This window comes from Propithecus coquereli, unplaced genomic scaffold, assembly GCF_000956105.1.
Source record: "Propithecus coquereli isolate 6110/MARCELLA unplaced genomic scaffold, Pcoq_1.0 Scaffold34, whole genome shotgun sequence".
In the NCBI taxonomy this organism is placed as follows: domain Eukaryota; kingdom Metazoa; phylum Chordata; class Mammalia; order Primates; family Indriidae; genus Propithecus; species Propithecus coquereli.
Window position 1 is genome coordinate 10420756 of NW_012149063.1, and position 19140 is coordinate 10439895.

The 19140-nt window shown below is 36.4% G+C and overlaps 1 protein-coding gene across 1 annotated transcript in view; it reads right to left on the reverse strand.

The window, feature by feature from the left end:
• Window positions 1-19140, reverse strand: part of PDE11A (phosphodiesterase 11A) — a 369842-nt gene that overhangs the window by 150936 nt on the left and 199766 nt on the right. Inside the window, exons 7-9 of the mRNA XM_012650811.1 lie at window positions 17923-17998; window positions 15556-15623; window positions 14514-14606 (exon numbers count right to left, since the gene is read on the reverse strand). Of these exons, the coding sequence (XP_012506265.1) occupies window positions 14514-14606; window positions 15556-15623; window positions 17923-17998 (237 nt within the window). The remainder of the gene's footprint in view (window positions 1-14513; window positions 14607-15555; window positions 15624-17922; window positions 17999-19140) is intronic.

Here is a 19140-nt window from a genome sequence, read left to right on the forward strand (position 1 = left end):
GTGGGGTATATGGGAACTTCCTGTGCCGGCTTCCCAATTTTTCTGTAAATCTAAACTGTTCTAAAATATAAAGTTTATTTTTTAAAAAAATAATATCTGGCTGATTGCATATGTAGGTTCTCCTACTTTCCACAAAATACTTAAATGAAAACCCAAAAACCATCGCTAAAACTGATAACCCACTACTAGAATCTGAGAATAATTTTCACCAATTATAAGGCAGATGCAGCTGGATTGAGAAAAATAACTTGTGGCTCAACCATGCTTCACCTCCTGAAATAAAGTGGCCTGAACGAAGACAGGAAGGTGTTTCTAGAGCAGTCCCGGAGGGCACTGCTCCTCTCTCTGCTGCCTGAGCGCTCACTCAGAGACGCGGGATCTGTACCAACCAGAAAAGTAATCAGTTCACCTTCTACTGAATGGCAGCTGTTTTTGAAATATTCGCTTTCATTTTGGGGGAGAAAGTCACTGCAAATAAAGCCGTGTATGATGGTGGGGGTATGAGGGATGTTGTAAGTAAGTAACGTTATTAACATTTTTATGAGCACAGTGCTAAAGATATTACCAGCGTTATTTTATTTCATCCTCACAACAATTCCACAAGGTTGGTAAGTGACAACAATGAAGCACAGAGAAGTTAAGTGACCTGCTCAGAGATGCATGGCTAGAAAGCAGCAGAGCTAGAATTAAAATCCTAATAGTCTAGTTTTAAAATATGCATTTTTAATTACTTCGCTGTATGTCATGCAAAACCCTAGTAGCAATGTATTCTGAGGACCGAGATTTTTGTTGTACTTTAATTGTGATTTTTACTTGTACTTTATTATACTTGATTCATTCAACAAATATTTCCTACATGTCTACTGTGTGCTGTGCTGGCACTGGGAACACAATGGTGAACTGGACACATAAACATATCCCTATACCTAAGGGATCCAGAATCCACTGAGACACTGTTGGGGGAAGATATACCATTGCAGCCCAGCAAACCCACGCTAGGGCTGTGCTTACCTGCTGGGCACGGAGACTCAGCCTAGAAACTAAATACATCAGTTTGCCCCCTTTTGTACATCAAGGGGATTCAATGGGACATAAGTGAATCATCAGAGAGCTCAAGGACAATCACAAAGCCTTGCCACTTAGTGAACATTGTGGTCCAAGGCAGAGGGAAAAGCAACCTGAAAGCCCAGACAGAATGTACATCTGATGATTATTTCACGCAAGGGCCATTATCTTTCAGAAATCTTATGCTTAGTGTCTTCATAAGAGACAAGAAGAAAGAGCATCATGGAAACTGGAGCAGAAAGCCATCTAGGCAAAATAGGTTTGGATGAAATTTATAAAACAAACAAAAAGAAGAACAAAATAACAAAGCTCAACTGTCACTTTCTCAGGGCAGCCTCTCCACAGTACCCCCCTATTTTTACTTACTCTTTATTAAAACATCCTGTCTCATTTTCTTTATGACACATTATTATAAATTTATCTTGCTAAAGTATTTGTTTACTTATGTACCACCTGTCTTTTCCTGCTAGACTATAAGCTTCAAGAGAATATGAATACTATGTGTTTCTTCATTGCTGAATCCTCAGCACCTAGAACAGCACCTATCAAAAAGCAGGAGCTCAACAAATATTTGTTCAGTGAATATACCAGAGACAACAATGCAGATGGGTTAACATGTGGAAAAATTTCAAGAGAACCCAAATTATAATAGCAGAATTTAAGCCCACATTGGAGTTAATAAAGATATATATATATTTTTTTGAATGCAAGAGCTCAGAATCAATAAATCAATGGAAAAGAACGGATAGACCAGAAATGGGCTGATACTTATTTGGTCATTTGTTTTTTTTAACAAGGGTACCAAAGGAATATGATGGAGAAAGAACTTTTCAACAAATGATACAGATAAAAAATGAACCCTGGTGGCTCCTGAGATGGATCATAGAGCTACATGTAAAAGCTAAAATCATAAGGCTTTTAGAGGAAATCATGGAATATATTCTTGTTTTGTGGGTAGGCAAAGGTTTCTTAGATCGCTAAAAGCAATAACTTTCAAATGAAAAAAATTAATAAATCAGACTTCATCAAAACTAAAAACATCTACTCATCAAAAGGCACCATTAGGAAAATGAATTAAACAAGCTGCAGATTGGGTGAAAACATTGACAATACATACATCTGACCAGGGACTGGTATATAAAGGATATATAAAGAACTCCTACCACTCAACAATAAAAAGACAAGCAACCCAATTAAAAGTGGGTAAAAAAATTTGTACAGCTCACAAAAGAAGATATCTGAATGGTAAATAAGCACATAGGAAAGAGTACAACATTTTTAGTCACAGGGAAATGAAAATTAAAACCACAGTAAAATATCACTACACACTTTCCAGAATGACTAAAGTTACAAACAGTAATGGCATCAAATATGGGTAAGACTGTGGAGCAACTAAAACTTTTATAGCCACATGGTAGGATTATACAATGGTGCAACCACTTTGGAAAATTTACATCTGAGAGTTGTTATAAAACTAAATATACACTGATCTTTTGACCAAGCAATATTAGGTTTTAGCCCAAGAGAAATAACATTACATGTTCCCAAAACCACTTATACAAAAAAGTTGACAGCAGCTTTATTTGCACAGCTGCAAACTGGAAACAGCTAAGGAATTGAATAACAGAAGAACGGATAAACAAACCGTGGTATAATCACACAATGGAATCCTACTCAACAACTAAAAGGATCTAACTTATATACCCAGCATGAATGAACTTCAAATGCATTATGGTGGCTGAAAGGAGCCTTACACAAAAGGGTATATACTGTATAATTTGATTTATATGAAATTCCAGAACAGCTAAAACTAATCTATGGTGGAAAAAATCAGAACAGTGGTTATCTCTGTTGTAGTAGTGGGTGGTGGTAGTGGGTGTCCTTGGGAAGGAGCCTGAGGGAACTTTCCAGGTGATACTATATCAAGATATATTTCCTATAGAAAAATATGACCAGGCACAGTGGCTCATGCCTGTAATCCTAGCACTCTGGGAGGCCAAAACGGGAGGATCACTTGAGTTCAGGAGTTCAAGACCAACCTGAGTAAAAACGAAACCCTATCTCTACTATAAATATTAATAGAAAAAATTAGCTGGGCGCAGTGGTGCATGCCTGTAGTCCCACCTACTCAAGAAGCTTAGGCAGGAGGATCCCTTGAGCCCAAGAGTTGGAGGTTGCAGTGAGCTATGATGATGCCACGGCACTCTAGCCTAGGCAACAGAGGGAGATTCTGTGTCCAAAAAAAGAAAAAAAAAAAAAAAGAAAAGAAAAACAAAAATTGTTTTCTAAGCTAAATAAATTTTGGGGTCTTTTAATATGCAAGATTAGATTACCAAAACAAAAAGATTATGTCTAAACAAATGTTATAAATACGGGTATATTAATACTGAAAAATATAAGTAATACTTTTTGAAAAAGCACTTCTATTGTGTAAATAAAAAAATCTACTAGTGATCATGTAATTAAAAACAGTACATGAACAAAAACTAAGAAACTACAGAGTAAGTGCATACTCCCTTCTTTTTCATTTCATGTAGTAAGAAGTTAAAAGATATCATTTTATTTTTATCCTTATTAACTGGAGAAATATTGACTCAAGAATGCCTTTGTAAGAAAAAGTGAGGATAAATAGTTTTCACTTCGCTTAAGGAGTTTTTAAAAAAATCAATCAAAATATACCATACAGTAAAACTGAGAAAAAGCAAAGTACAAGAAAGTAAAAACTCAGAAAGAATAAGAGGAGATAATAGGTGTAAAACCAAATCCCTCATTTAAAACAGAGTCTCAAATTAGATTAAAAATTAAATTCAGGTGTTTGTAGTTTATAAAAAATATTCCTAAAACAAAATGACCCAGAAATGATAAAAATAAAAAGATGAGTGGGAATTTTCAGTTTAAATATATAGCCTTAGGGAGGATTTACATAAAACCCCAGTGGAGGTTATGTCCCCTCTCACATACTCTATGACATCCTATACTTTCTTCTGATAGAATTTATTACAATTGTTATTATATTCTGATTTGCATGATTTTTAAATCTACCTCCACATTCTAAGCTTTTTAAGGCAGAGATCAAGTTTGCTTTGCTCATAGCTTTATCTCCAATGCCCAGCACAATGCTTAAACTTATGAAATATTCATTGAATGAATGTATTCTAAAAATAAGTAAAATAAAACAGAAAGCACAGATGATACCATTAATTTCAAACCAAGTCAATTCTAAGGTAAAATCAATCAAAAAAACCAAAAAAAAGTAATTTTGAATGTATAAAATAAATAATTCACATCATGATCCTGTTTTTGCAAATAATATGGAATAAGAAAAGTATAAAACAAGAAATATTAACAATTCAAGGAGAGAGATTGATGATGACAGACTAAAAATATATTTGACTTCCTTACTGGCAAGCTATCATGAAAGTACCAAAAAAAAGTTAATATCTAATACAGTCATATCAGCAATGGAAAATAAAAAGAATTGGCCAGAGGTTTCCACCTACAGATAGGTAAAGAAGATCTCAAAAGATTGCCACTGCCTTCATAACAATAAGAAAAAATTGATAAAGTAAAAATCATACTTGTTTTTAAATCTGTCAAAGCGTGAGTGGTGGACAAATTTAGTCTCCTGACTGAATTCCAGTCAGAAGTCCTTTATGGATAAAGAAAGAGCAGCAACTGCTTCCATACCTGAGACCGATTGCTTCCAGGGTGGAGGGATGACCCTATCATCACCAGAGCCACTGCTAAAAGGAGGAAAACTAGGCAAGTTTTTAAATGGTAGTGAGGTATCAAACAGATTGGTATCTGGAAGAACCACAAATGCAAAAGTAAGTCTCTCACCTTGAACATTTTCTGCCACAGGAATTTTGCTGTGAAAGTGATGATTAGTGCAGAGCTGGAAAACAGAAATCTTATATTCTTGCACATAAGTAAGGTTGGAGGCCATGCTGGAGTTGATACCAATGTTAACTGAAATGAACTCAAGCTGCAATTCAAGCCCCTCCCAGCTCAAATCCTGATTGTGACCAGTTACTTGATGCAGCCTAGGTAGTTGAGATTGGGTTGGAGGGCAAAGGGAGAGCTCCATAATCATTTTGGAAACCAGAAACAAACTAAAACTAATAAAAGCTCCAACCTATCCCTAGCTAAGCACTACAGATTGTTCAATTTGTATGATGGGCTTCTCATTCTAGCTGATTGACATTAAAAATCACATATCCTCTCTACTAGAAATAGAAAATGACAAAAAATTTTATTTAGCTCAAACATGTCTAGTAAACCTATTACATACTTTTATCCTTCTATACAAGATGTTTGATGTGCAATAAATATTTATGAATACATGCAAAGAACCAGAAAAAAGTGACCTATAATCAAGAGCAGAAACAATCAATAAGGTTAGACTCACAGATGCCCTGGATGCTGGAATTAAAGATCAGGCATCTAAAATAACTATTATAAAGAATTATATGCTAAAAATTTAGAAGAAAACATAGACATAATTAATAACAGTTGTGAAGTTTCTGAAGAGAAATGAAACCTTAAAAAAGAATCAAGTCAAAATTTCTAGAACTAAAAATAATTCTAGAACTAACAAATATTAATATAACATAATACAATAAAGTATCAGAAATGTGTGGGCTTTAAAGAAAACTACACAGAGCAAAGGATCAGTGAACTCTAAGACTCTAAGTTCAATAGAAAATCATGATGGAAAAAGAGAATGAAAAAATTATACTGTCAGAGACCTGTGGGCCAACATCATATGATTCAACATATATGTAACAGGTCCCAGAAAGAAAGAGAGAATAGGAAAAAATAAATATTTGACAAGATGTTAGCCAAATATTTTTTCAAATAAGTAAAAGTTATTAATGCTTAGATTCAAGAAACTTAATAACAGAAGATCAAAGTAAACACCTTTAGGCACATTATAATCTAAGGACTTAAAAACAAAGATTAAAAAGGAAATGTTAAAAGCAGTGAGGAAAAAGACATTATATTTAGGGTAACAACAAAAATGACAGATTTTTCATTAGTAACAATGGAAACCAAAAGATAGTGATTTCTTAAAAGGGTTGAAAGTAAGAAAAATTACCAACCCTAATGATAAGGTGGTTAGCTCTAAGCAGTAAGTTATCACTGATTTTGATTTCTTCTAAATACTTTATACATTTTCTATAACAATGATGCATTGCTCTTATTGCTTAAACACATTTTAAAAAGAACAGCAAGAAAAATATTATATATGGGATATGCTTAGTATACTAGAATCATCAGAAAACTATCTGACTAATCTTTACTTTCATACCAAATATCTAAATGATTAGTACTGTGTTTTTATGAGTCTTTGGAAAATATTTATATTTGAAGATCAACTAATACAACAGAGTTCTTATGTGACAATAGCCCTTTTGTAAAGAGATTAAAAGTGAGGAACAATCACATCTGTTGGGGTTGACGAGGAAACTAATGGAAGAGGTGAAGATTGAGGTTTGTTAGAAGGCACTTTTTAAGCAAATGGAGGAAAGACCCAGGGTGGAAATTTCAGAATATTTTTGAGAAACACAAGTTAATCTGGGTTATTTTTTTTTTTTCATAGAGGGATGAAGTAAGAGATTGATGTCTATAGTGGAGAATATTGAAAAATCTAATTTGTAGACAATGGGGAAAGAAGTGTTTACCTAATTTAAAATGTTTTCAGTAAAGAAGAACTTATGAATGGTAACAATTCCATATCTGCTGGTGTGTTGCATTTGGGGTCTTCCAAGGGTAGACATTTGTCATTTGGACAATCACTGGATCATTGTCTGACAGCAACTTGGTCTGAAAAAATCATTTTGGTAGCTAACAGGATGATTCAATGGAACTTTTTCGGAGTTTATAGCTGAGAGCAACAGATACTACATTCTAAAGGGAGGTGCTAAGCCATCTAGGCTATCCATGCAGGACTTGGAAAGAAGATGTGCCAAACTAGTTCTGCCTCCTCCAAGCTGAGATGCTCATTGCCCATCTCTGCATTGTGTAAGAGAAGGGTAACAGTTCATAAAATGCCCTATGTAAAGCATTTCTTAGGGTTTCTTGAAGTTTCCTTCCACAGAACTACTTGAAGAACCTAATATGTATTTCCCCAGAATGTCGTGTGGGAGTAGAAACTAGTGACTTATTCATGCCTAAAAATTCTAAAGATTAGTGGGCAGAAAGAGGAGAGAGCTGCATTGAGGAGGACCTGCACTTGTAAAATCTAATGGGTGAAGACATGAGTTTTCCCATGGGCCAAATAGACCCATGAAAAATAACCAGGCTTGAAAGCACTCTGACCATGGAAACAACCCAAGTGTCTGCGGTTGGATGAATGGGTAAACAAAGTGTGGTATATACTTAAAATGGGATATTATTCAGCCTGAAAAAGGAAGGAAATTCTTACACATGTTACATTAATGAACCTTGAAGACATTTTACTAAAGGAAATAAACCAGTCACAAAATGACAAATATTACATGATTCCACCTATATGAGGTATCTGAGTAGCCAAATTCATAGACACAAAGTAGAATGGTGGTTGTCCAGGCTGGGGGAGGGAGGAATGGGGAGTCATTGTTTAATGCGTATTGAGTTTCAGTTTGGGAAGATGAAAAAGTTCTGGAGATGGATGGTGGTGATGGTTACACACCAGTGTGAATGTACTAAATACCACTAAACTGTACACTTAAAAATGGTTAAAATGGTAAATTTCATGTTGTGTTTATAATACCACAATTTAAAAACAAAACAAAATGAAAAAGGACCCTGACCAAGAGGACTGTCTGGAGAGGTAAGCTACCTCCCCCCGCCCCCCGTCCCCCGCCACACACACAGAGAGAGGGGTGGGCTGGGCCACTGGACGCTAGGGACTGAGAGGAAATTATAAGCTGTCAGGCAGGAGGGGCAAACCCACAGCAGATAATTGCCAACAGGAGATTCCCAGCTGGGCAGTTCTCTGAAGAATTTATGAAAGCAGCTCACTATAAAAAGAAGATGGTGTTTGACATGGAGGGCCCTGAAACCAGGTCAGGACAGCACCTGTCAAATAAGACTTTGCCCTTTTGTCCTACTTTCCTTTTGCCCCCTGTACCTGTCTTGGGGGAGGAGGTGAAGTGAGCAAGAGTAAAGAAGCCCACTGTGACCCTCTTCTGACCATAGGCTTCTAATCGAGAGGACAGGGAGAAGCTCAGAGAAAATTTAACACCTGAGTGTGTCAGAAGAGCCATAGAACCTACCAGAAAGTTCCACCAGGAATGGGGAAGATTGATTCAACAGAGTAGGTTTAAAGGAAGAGGGCTGAGAAGGAATCTGTATCTAGCTCTTTCAATCACCCAGTGAGAGAAAAATTTCTCCTTAGAAGATTCCTGATGGGAGAATCACCTCTTTCATGTCTCTCCTTCTTCCTCACTTTCAGGAAGTCAGATTGGCTTCTTAATCTTCATCTAAGGAAATACCTCAGGGAACAGGGCAAGTGGGAAAAAGTCTACACTCCCACCTGCCCCGCAAATGCAAACAACTCTGTATTCATGGCTTATAAAAGGGGAAAGGAATACAGAAGTGATGCCATGCCAGTCTGTGGCCAACAAGAGTGCCACTAAGAGTGACCGCAGCTCTTTCATCATAGCCCGAGCTTTTCCTTTCCAGAATGTTGCCATGGCAGACCAAAATGATGATTTGTGGCAGCATGCATTCAGTATAGTTTCATTGAGTACTAGATATACATGAAACACTGAAAGGAATAAAAGATGGATAACATGTGATCACACAATTCAAGGCACATATGTTCTAGCAGAGAAAAACATACTGACTCACAATTAACTCTAATATAAGGCAAAGAGAGGAACAAATCACCATAGGATTAGGAGTTTCACAGAGAAGAATACATTTACATCTGGCTCTGAATGATGGGACAATTTTGAGTGGAGATGGAATCATTGGAGCAGAGAATGACAAAAGTAGAGGGGATGTTAGAATGGAGATCAGACGGCAGAGAAGCAGGTGGCTGGTTTGTAGACTATGAAGTAGTTGAGTTTGTAAGTAGCATAGAATACTTTGAGAAGAGAAATGAAAGCCAGGGGTAGGAAAGTAGTTTGGTATGAGATTTCCAGGGGCTCCAGTGGCAAGGACACTTGTACTTTGATAGGTAATGGGGGAGTAATTTAAAGTCTATGAGTGGGTCAGTGATGCAATCTAAAATACGCTTCAGGAAGAACAAGTAGAAGGCTATTGCAGTAGCCCAGTCCAGCGGTAATGAAGCCCTTTAAGTCGGATGGTTGCTGTGGCGATTGGAAAGGAAGAAATAGATGGGAGAGGCTTTGGGGAGGTAGAATAAATGGGGCTTGACTCCTGAGTGCACATGCCTTTTTCTCACCCTCTGTGTGACCCTCATTCCTTTCCCTCTTCTGATCATAAAGCTGTATGAAGTGTCCCTTAACACACAGGCTTATATTTCCTGGAAAATTTCTCATCAGTATTAGGTAAGGCTTCATTTGCAATAACTATGAAAGACACCCCAAAGGGTAATTCTTGATGTTGGAAAAATGAGGAAGTCATATTCTACATCTACATTCATATTGTGTTTTCTCTGTGTTCTGACTTTTAGGTAAGGTTTCTCCTGTTTACCTAAGGGTCTTTATGCTCAAAAATGGAAACAGATAGCAAAGCTCTTCTGAAGGTCCTGGCTGCTCATGCAGAATGGAAATCAGCATCATAAAATTAAAATTATCAAAAATGATAGTAAATTTCTCTCTTTGTTCCATTATTCAGCTTTAATAGCATCCCTGCTCTCCAAGAGCCTTAGAGTATTAATTTTATATATTTAGGTGAAAATTTTAACAATAGAATTGTATAACTAAATGATGAGAAATTAAGGAAAGCAGTCATCAAAATAATTGAATTGATAATTCAATTGTTAAACAAAATCCAGATAATGTGTTAGTCACTCCATTTTTTAAAGGCCAGAATAGTAGAAAATGTTTTGTATGCTTGTATTTCTATTTTCCGCGTGTGTGGATTATGGCTAAAATGAGCTGCAGTTGCCAGGATGTGGCAATAGGGAAGGAACTTTCTAGCATAGCAGGTCTTTTTGGGAAGCTTTGCCCTTGGAGATATAGGGCTTTTGAAGACCTGCTTGGCTGCGTTTGACACGGAAAATTTTGTATTTCCAGGCCTGGGACTATTTTGTGGAAACATGTATGGTAACACGGGCTCCAGACAATAGGCACGTGCTGAGCAAGCAGGAGAGCCCTGCAGTAGCTGTACTCGCAGTGCTGCAGGGATGCTCAGTGGTGTGACTAACACGGCATGTGCCAAAGAACTAGGAAACAGGGGATCCGTTTTCAGCTCAAACTTCAACCAGGAAGTGATTTTCCTGGTAAAACAGGCAAAAAGGTATTACTCCCTATTCCCCCCAATCAATGCAGTCTTACAGCAAATCTCAGGCTTAACAGGCAGAACTCAATGAAGATTAGGGACAGCAAGTGCACTGGTTAGTAAGAACAGCTAACTTCTATTAAGTACTAACTATAGCTAAACACTCTCTATATATACTTTCCCTGTATCATTTTATTTAACAGTTAAAACACCCTTCTTATCATACCCATTTCATGTATGAAAAAACTGAGATTGAGAGTTTGAGTAGCTTGCCCAAGGTCAACAGCTACTGGATTAATGCCAACTGGACTGATCGCACTAATGCTAAAATCAACACTTGAAATCTCCCTACACTGCCCTTTGCTCGGATAAAGTCAGGAGCCTCCTTGTGCAGGGGATACTCGTGTGCAAGAACTACATTGAAAGTGTACAGAAAACAATGCATTTCTGGTTTAGAAAGGGGCAGATCAGTGGAACAAAACAACATGTGTACTTGAATATATATAAGAATTTATATAATTTAAGATGACATTTCAAGTCAATAGGAAAAGTAACAAGAATTAAATAAATATGTGGCAATCAGTGGCTATTTGAGGAAAAACATAAAGCTATATCTTTTGGGAAAAAAACCCAGTACTTTCAGTGAGCTCTGAGTGTTTCAGAGATTGTACTCAGTCCCATTTGTGGGGATTAGTCTTCCCAGAGAATTTATCTGGTGAATATTTACTTTCAGAGGAAGCACTAAGAAGGGAGGTATTTTTATTAAAAGTGCCTTGGGGATAGGATTTTTAAAAGACAGAAGAGAATAGTGTTGCGCTGTCTCTCAAGAGTCCCATTAACTCTCTAGGCCATGAACTATGTGTGCTCCCTTTCTGGGGAAGGAAAGGCTTTTAGGGTGGTTATTGTCACGGGGGCTATATGATGGATTATATCCCTCCACTCTGGCTGCTAACTGAAAAAAAAAGCCACTGTAGTAAGATTATGAGAATGAGAGAGCTATATTTATACATAGCTCTTCTTGGGACAAGTTCAAGTAGGATAAAAACTGAAGAGAAAAAGCAAAAATGAGACAAAACAAGGAGAAGAGTAACCTTGCCAGCCTCGAGTGGGGAATTTTCCCTTAGCAGCAGTGGGAAAGAGGAAAGGGTGAGCCCAGGATCCTGGAAAGGAGGGAGAGAGACGATACAAGGGTAGCATTATATTTGGTTGTGTCCCCCAGCTTTCTCCCTCTGTTGTCTTTGTTGTTACTATTATTTTACTTCTTTAAAAATTTTGCTAGATCATTTATATTCTTATAAAGTAGCTCAAATCCTTTATGGGATTAAGCTGATTATAAATACATAAATATAAATATATATTTTAATAGAAATATTTATTAAAATATTATATTTCTTCATATATAATATTCATAAATATATAAATTTAAAAATATATACTCATTCAGAAGTTAATGTCCATTATAGTATATGTAGATCTCATTCCATAGTTTAGGTTTAGTGGCTCTCAACAAATCATTTTTTATCTTCACAAAGTCCTAAGGATAGGAAATCCTTCCAGATAATTATGCATAAGGATTCCTAGGCCAGGCAGTGGAATGGATACCACCTGATCATTAGAGTCAAGAAGTTGGTACCTGGTGTGGTGGGGTTGGCTTAGGGTGGGAGGGACAAAAGCAAGATGGCAACATGAGAATTCTGACTGGGACTGCCACTTTGACACTGGCACAAAAACAAAGCACATGGAACATACAAGTCAACACATGTAAGTCAATTTCTTGAAAGGATGAGATTGTCGCAAGGCTAAAAGTTGGGCTGGAAATTTGGCAGAGTCAGTAATAATTTTTGTGTCTAAGGACAGAGGAATCTGAGTTACACAAACAAGTGGGTGTTCACTGTGAACCCAAATAAGCGACTCATGGTTAAGGACACTGTGTCTAGAAATAATGGAGTACATTAGCACTTTCTAGGTGATGGTAACTGCTGCTCCTTGGGGCATATGTGGAGTTAGGAAGTGATGCCAGTGAGAGTGGCGCCTTTTATTGAATCTTCCCATCGGTGGTAAAGGGCCATTCATTCATTCTTCAGCCCGGTTACTCTAGCCCCTTCTCAACAGGATGAAGATGCACTAGGAGGTGGGTGAGGAGTGAGAATACGGCCATATGTGAGATGTGCTGTGTGTGTGTTATGTATGTTAATTATACCATGATACAATGAAGTAGGGTTTAGCTGGGACTAGCATGTGGTGTGTCCTTCTTTTTATAGTTGCAGGTAGTGAAAAACAATGGGTGAGGCAACTCCGTGGAGATCAGAATTTGATGACAGTGAAGGAGGCATAACTCCACATTTCCTCTTCCAAATTTCTGTCCTTTGCTCTTTCTCCCCAACCTATGGTGATTTCTCAGTAATAAATATGTGACTACAAAATATTAAATAATGCAGTGATTATTGTTATTGCTATAATTTTATGGACTGCTTATTAAAGTCCTCACATGCATCATCTTATTTAATTCTCACAACTGGAGTAGGTGACAGTGCCAGGATTTAAAACTAGCTCTGTGCATAGACCTTAATGCTCTACTAGTGATTCTTATCAGCTGGTTGCACGTTTATAGTTCACTCATTTATTAACTCATCCTGTAGATACTGGTTTTAGTCCTTACTGTAAAGATGTTATATATAAACAAAGCAGGACTATCTTGGAAGAAGAACCAAAAAAGTCCCTTACCTTCCTTTTTTCCTTCCTCCTTTCCCTTTCTCTTATCATCCAAAAACCACTCAATAAATCCCTACTCTGTGCTAAGCACCCTACCAGGCACTGTAAATAAGATTATGAAAAAGATGAAAATCTCTATGCTTCCACAATTCATGGTCTAGCCAGGAGAAAATAAAAAGTACATATTAATAGATAGATAACTGTAATTGTATGTCTTTAAATATCAAATCAGAGTACTGCAGGTACCATTGACTTGCCTACTTATATTTCCTCTGGGTTTTCTCTTTCTACCAATATCTGGCTTGGTACACAAAATATTTTGAAGATTGTACATGTATTATATTATACTGTTTTATATGCTTTGATCTTGGTACTGACATTTTATCTGCCCTGCTAAATAAGCATTTCATAGATATAAACAAAATCTTTGGTACTATCTACAGAGTAGAAGTTGGAAAAAAAACAGGTCTTGGGTCAAAACAAGCATCTGAGATTCAGTATAGATGAGAACTGTTCTTTTAGAACTTAGCAGGTTCAAAAGGAGATGTGGTGTAGTAAGGGGTCGGAGTTCTCCGTAGGATGTGTGTGTGTATAGGGGGAATGAAGTCAGATGGTGACAGGACCAGATTGCCCGATCTGGGTCACATATCCTTATAGTGAAGTTTGCTCCCGTGATAAGAATAGTTGTAAATATACAGAATATCTACACATACTCAAATCTAAGTTCACGGAACGTTTTAAATCCTGACAAATTATCTTTGGATTATCACTATTTAATAAATGTAATATTTAAAATCTATGTCTATCTCTGGGAGGCCGAGGCGGGCGGATTGTTTGAGCTCAGGAGTTCGAAACCAGCCTGAGCAAGAGCGAGACCCCGTCTCTACTAAAAATAGAAAGAAATTAATTGGACAACTAAAAATATATAGAAAAATTAGCCGGGCATGGTGGCGCATGCCTGTAGTCCCAGCTACTCGGGAGGCTGAGGCAGGAGGATCGCTTGAGCCCAGGAGTTTGAGGTTGCTGTGAGCTAGGCTGACGCCACGGCACTCTAGCCCGGGCAAAAGAGTGAGACTCTGTCTCAAAAAAAAAAAAAAAAAATCTATGTCTAAACATAGAACATATATGGGTGGACTTTGAGGAATCTGTGAATGCCTAAAATGATATGCAACATTGTGTTTTTCCAGCTTTCATCAAATTCGAATCTATGACATTAAAATGATTAAGACCCAATGAAAAGGTAACTAAAAATTGAGAAATTAAGCCCTATAACAAGGACAATTTTCCCTCATAAAATTAGAGCTTAGAGCACATGATTTTGATATGAATTCTGTACTTACATCCAGAGCCACAGACTGCTTGGCCCAGGACTTCTTCACTTGATCATACATAATTGTGTTGTTGATGCCAAGGCCACAAAAGATGACAAAAGCCTAGGAAAAGGAAAGCTCACTGATTAAAAATTGCAACAACTCATTAGCAAAATCTAATATGAAAGCAGACAGCCATCAGGGATTGGCCTCAATAATCTAATTTTATTGAATACAGAGGTGGGCCTCGGGGAAATAGGCACATTAAAATTCATAATTACTATTGTCTTGGAATGACTTTATAGCTCACATTGCACATGAGAAAAAATTATTAATGTTGTTGCGGAGAAACTACTTCATGTGTTTAAAACATACTTATAGTTAGTCTATTTAAATGTGTTCTTAATTTATTAGGTTGTGGACTGATTTTAGTTACTCCATTCTATTTAACCAAAAGCAACCTCTTTCAGTAGCTAGGCTATAAAATATTTTGGTAAAGAAACACAGTGAGTATAACCATAGGTAAGTGTTAAGGGTAAGAAGGGTTGAGTTAGAACCATTAATAAAGAAGCCATGAGGTATTCTTGGCTAGTAAGAAATAATCATGGGTTTTAATGTTGGTTACTGGCATGGCCTACGAGGAAGCCAGTTCAAGGCTAACCTCTCCAGCCAGAGGGCCTGGAATGAATGGAAGCTTGTAAACAAGAGAAAGGTGAGAGTAGTACACCTGGAAGAGCTGGCTCGGGTCTCACAACTCTAAATACACATGAGCAAGACAAGAATAAGATAATAACTCTTCGGAAAGAAGATAGGGAGACTTGATTTTGTAATATAATTAGGATAAAAATAATCAATGGTTATAAAATAATCTGATTAGTAAAAAATAGAACCAAATCTTATCTAAGCACTTATATATTCCTTAAATCTTCCTGTAAATTTTGTCACACCCTTTAAGTATAATAGAAATAATAATTGATTAATAATTATTTATCCTTGCAAATGTGAGCAAGCTATAACCAGGAGACTATTGGTGACTCTGTGTAAATCTTGGTTTGTAAATTTATTTTCTTACCTCAAAAAGCCGTTGATCTGCATCATCAAAAGGTTTCCCATCTAGCCTATTTAACACTTGAGCCACCCCTGTGGAAAGAGTTTGGGGTATGTGGTCAGTTGCAATAGTGGACATTATGTTACTCTTACAGAGTAAGCCAGAGCTGACTCTATGCCTTCTTTAAGTAACTGCACTCAGTGTGAAGTCTGATCTCTCGAGTGCCCGATGACTCCATGAGAGTAAATCTGAGATGTACAATGAAGCAGTCTGTCTTCAAGGCTGTGATATTCAAACTAGGTCTCAGTAAAGTTCAGAGTTCTCCCAGGCATCAATCTGATTCCCTGAAAATGTTTTTTTGTCTTCCTCTTTGCCCCTTTTCCCTCCCCTCAAAAAACTCAATCAGGAAAGTCTCAAGCCCAAGAAAGAAGCCCAGTCAAGGATAGTTCATGGTTAAAATGGAGAAGTCACGAAGGATGGAAACATTAGTTAAAATATTGAAATACAATAAAAACGTGTTTTTTTTCCGTAAGAGACAGAAGGAAACTAATGCATTCGGTAACTAATGCATCTATTTGTCTCTCTCTGCTTCCCCCTAAAATTGCCTGTTAAACTCTAAGACACTTCTACTTATCAAAGGATTTAGTACACTGTGAGTGTTGTCAAAGTCTGAATTCTGAAAGAATTTTTTTCATCAGTTTGTTGAATTTCCACAAAATATTGGTACATTATTGAACATAGAGAATATTCTAAGATTTGGGAATCTGAGCCCCTAGTACAAAGCATTAAATTACATCATATAATAAGTTTTCAATACGTTTATAATTAAAAAGAAGAGAAAGTCCACAAGAAACATCATGTATTATCTGTGGATATTAAATGGAAATGTCACATACAAGCCTACCTTTCAATGCTAACAGTAAACATCTGTTATTACCTCAAAATTAAGACTATAGTTTTCCTATTACATGCTAAAAGTTTTGAATTTCATAATATATGTCTTCTAGAATGTGATGATTTACCTTCCTGATGGGAAAGTTAGGTGTTTTTAACAATATAAGCATGCTTTAGAATTACAACTTCTTTTTGTTTGTTTGTTTTGTACTAAATGGGAACATAGACTGAGGGTTTTCAAGATTATTGAGTTTTTCTTGTTAGACTTGTGTGTTTTGAAAGTTATTCCCTAAAACATCTGGTATAATTCTGGAAGTGAACTTTCGAAAGAGTAAGCACTCATAAATTAAGTTTATTAGAACTATACTTACCCCATTGGTAGCAGACAACAGAACTAAACTTGCTTTAAAGGTTAACTGTATTATATCAATTTCTATTGCATGTAGAAATTCCTAACATTTCTTGAATGCAAATGGAATGAAATTGGAAGCTGCTTATGCCCACAATTCCTTAATTCTGTGGAAAGTGTGACCAATTTCAGAACTGTCCAAGGGGAAAGACATAGGATCAGTCTATGTCTAATTGTAGGGACAAGAATAACTCTATTTTAGATGCTAATCTGCCATGAGACTCCTGACTAACCTCAAGTCTGGGAATGCCTCCAAGATGTCTAGTTTATGTATTACTCCTTATGTGGAACACTTATTCACTGTAAGTTTTGCCTTTCCTCTAAAACAACCCTTGATGTTGCATACATCATAGACTGTGATGTCTGTAGCATTCCACCTACACAATCCTTCCAAAGCACATATACTTTGTCCCTAAGTTATAAGCCGTTAGTCTGGAGGGTTGCGGTGCAGAGATCTAGTTGTCTTGTGGCCACCCAAGACCATGCTTCCGTCCATAAGTTCCCCTAATAAACTACTCTTTTACCAACAAACTGGATTTGTCTGCCTCATTCTTTGATTTCTCTGCTCCTTCGGTACTTGGGGGCCACTTTGCATATATGACCCTTTTGGGGAACACTAATACTGAATGTTCTTTCTTCCTTTGCATTTATGTCATGTGCAAAAATACAGATGTAAATATGTAGACATACTGGGCAAGTTTGTACTAAGAGTTAGCAGGTCTGAGTTTTATGACCCTGCTGTAACTAACTTTGTGAACTTCCTCAAGTCATTTCTCTCTCCCTCTCTCTCTCTCACAATTTCCTCAAGCTAAGATAAAAGAGTTTTATTGGTTGGTATCTCAGATCCCTCCGGCTTCAAAATTCATTGGTTCTTTGAGCTTAATAAATATTTGTTCAAGTTCTGATTAATGTTGATTCATGAGGACAGATTCATGTCTGTGCTTAAGAGATTATACGAGAGTATGAGACATAGCGTGATGAGTCCTGAATGTAAAACTAATGAGCACATAAAAAAGATATGAGTGTATTTTAAAGCAAATTTCTGTTTCTTTATACAAGAAGTTTGAACTATTTAGGTAACGGCTTACCAATTATTTGGTGGTTGCTATTCCAAATAGGAACACAGAGAACAGACCTTATGTGAAAACCAGATATCTGGTCCACCTGGGGATATAAGAAAGAAATTAATTAAAATAAATATTAACTACCCATGTCTGATTTACAGCTTATCATGCTTCATAACAGATATTCAAAAATAACTTAAAAAGTTATGTTATACATTGTAATCTAATTTTTTAAATGTATACACTCACTCACTTGCCTCCTTTTATTTATTAATAAAACATCACAATGAACATCCCAAGGAAATCAAAACCAAACTAAATATTAATAAACCAAAACATCCCAAACCAACACTACCTCCCCTAATCTCTGCAGCCACAGAGAGCTGGATGTAAAACTATGTCGATCACAATCACACCAACAGATGAGAATTCTGGTGTTTCTTTTCTGAGTATTCAAAGCATTTTAATTAAACCAGTGGTCAATATTTATCTTAGGACATACCTGTTAGTAAAAATGTTTGCACCCATAATGCTGCCATATGTACATTTTCTTTTAATACTCTATATTTGTATTGTTAGTAAATTATTATGTATGTTTTAAAATCATATATACCAAAAAATAGAAATGGGAAAATATAAGATAAATGTAGAGGTTTGAAGATCTTTCTGTACCCTAACAGATGTCAGGAGGTGACAGATTTAAAATAAGGAGGAATAATTATCAACAGCAAACATCATTTAGTTAACAAGCTCCACTTAATATTAAAAACAATGGTCCACATTTGAATGGTTAGAGTGGAGCTGCACTGAAAGGGTCTCAGTGAGTTAATACGATCTTGATTTCCAGTGAAAAGTCAACCTGTCATCCTAATACTATAGGAGAAAAAAAAAGATATCAAGATTTTGGGTAATGGTTATTGAGATAAAAAGATATTTTAAAGTATTCTTTGTTGAAGTTAAATGTCGCATATTTTAAACATTTGAAATTGGAAGCTAATTTATACATCTAAAATTTGTATTTGGATATCTTTATTTTTGGCTTTCCTCTTTGCAAAATTAATTTTCCAGATGTCTTCTATTGGTTGTTAGTTTCTCTTTTTCAATATTTTTTGTTAGTTTAACATACATGTAGAAAGGTGCAAAACTCATAAGTATGCAGCTCAATGGATTTTCATAAAGTGAACACACCTATGCAACCATCACCAGGATCAAGAAATAAAATATTATCACCACCCTGGAAGC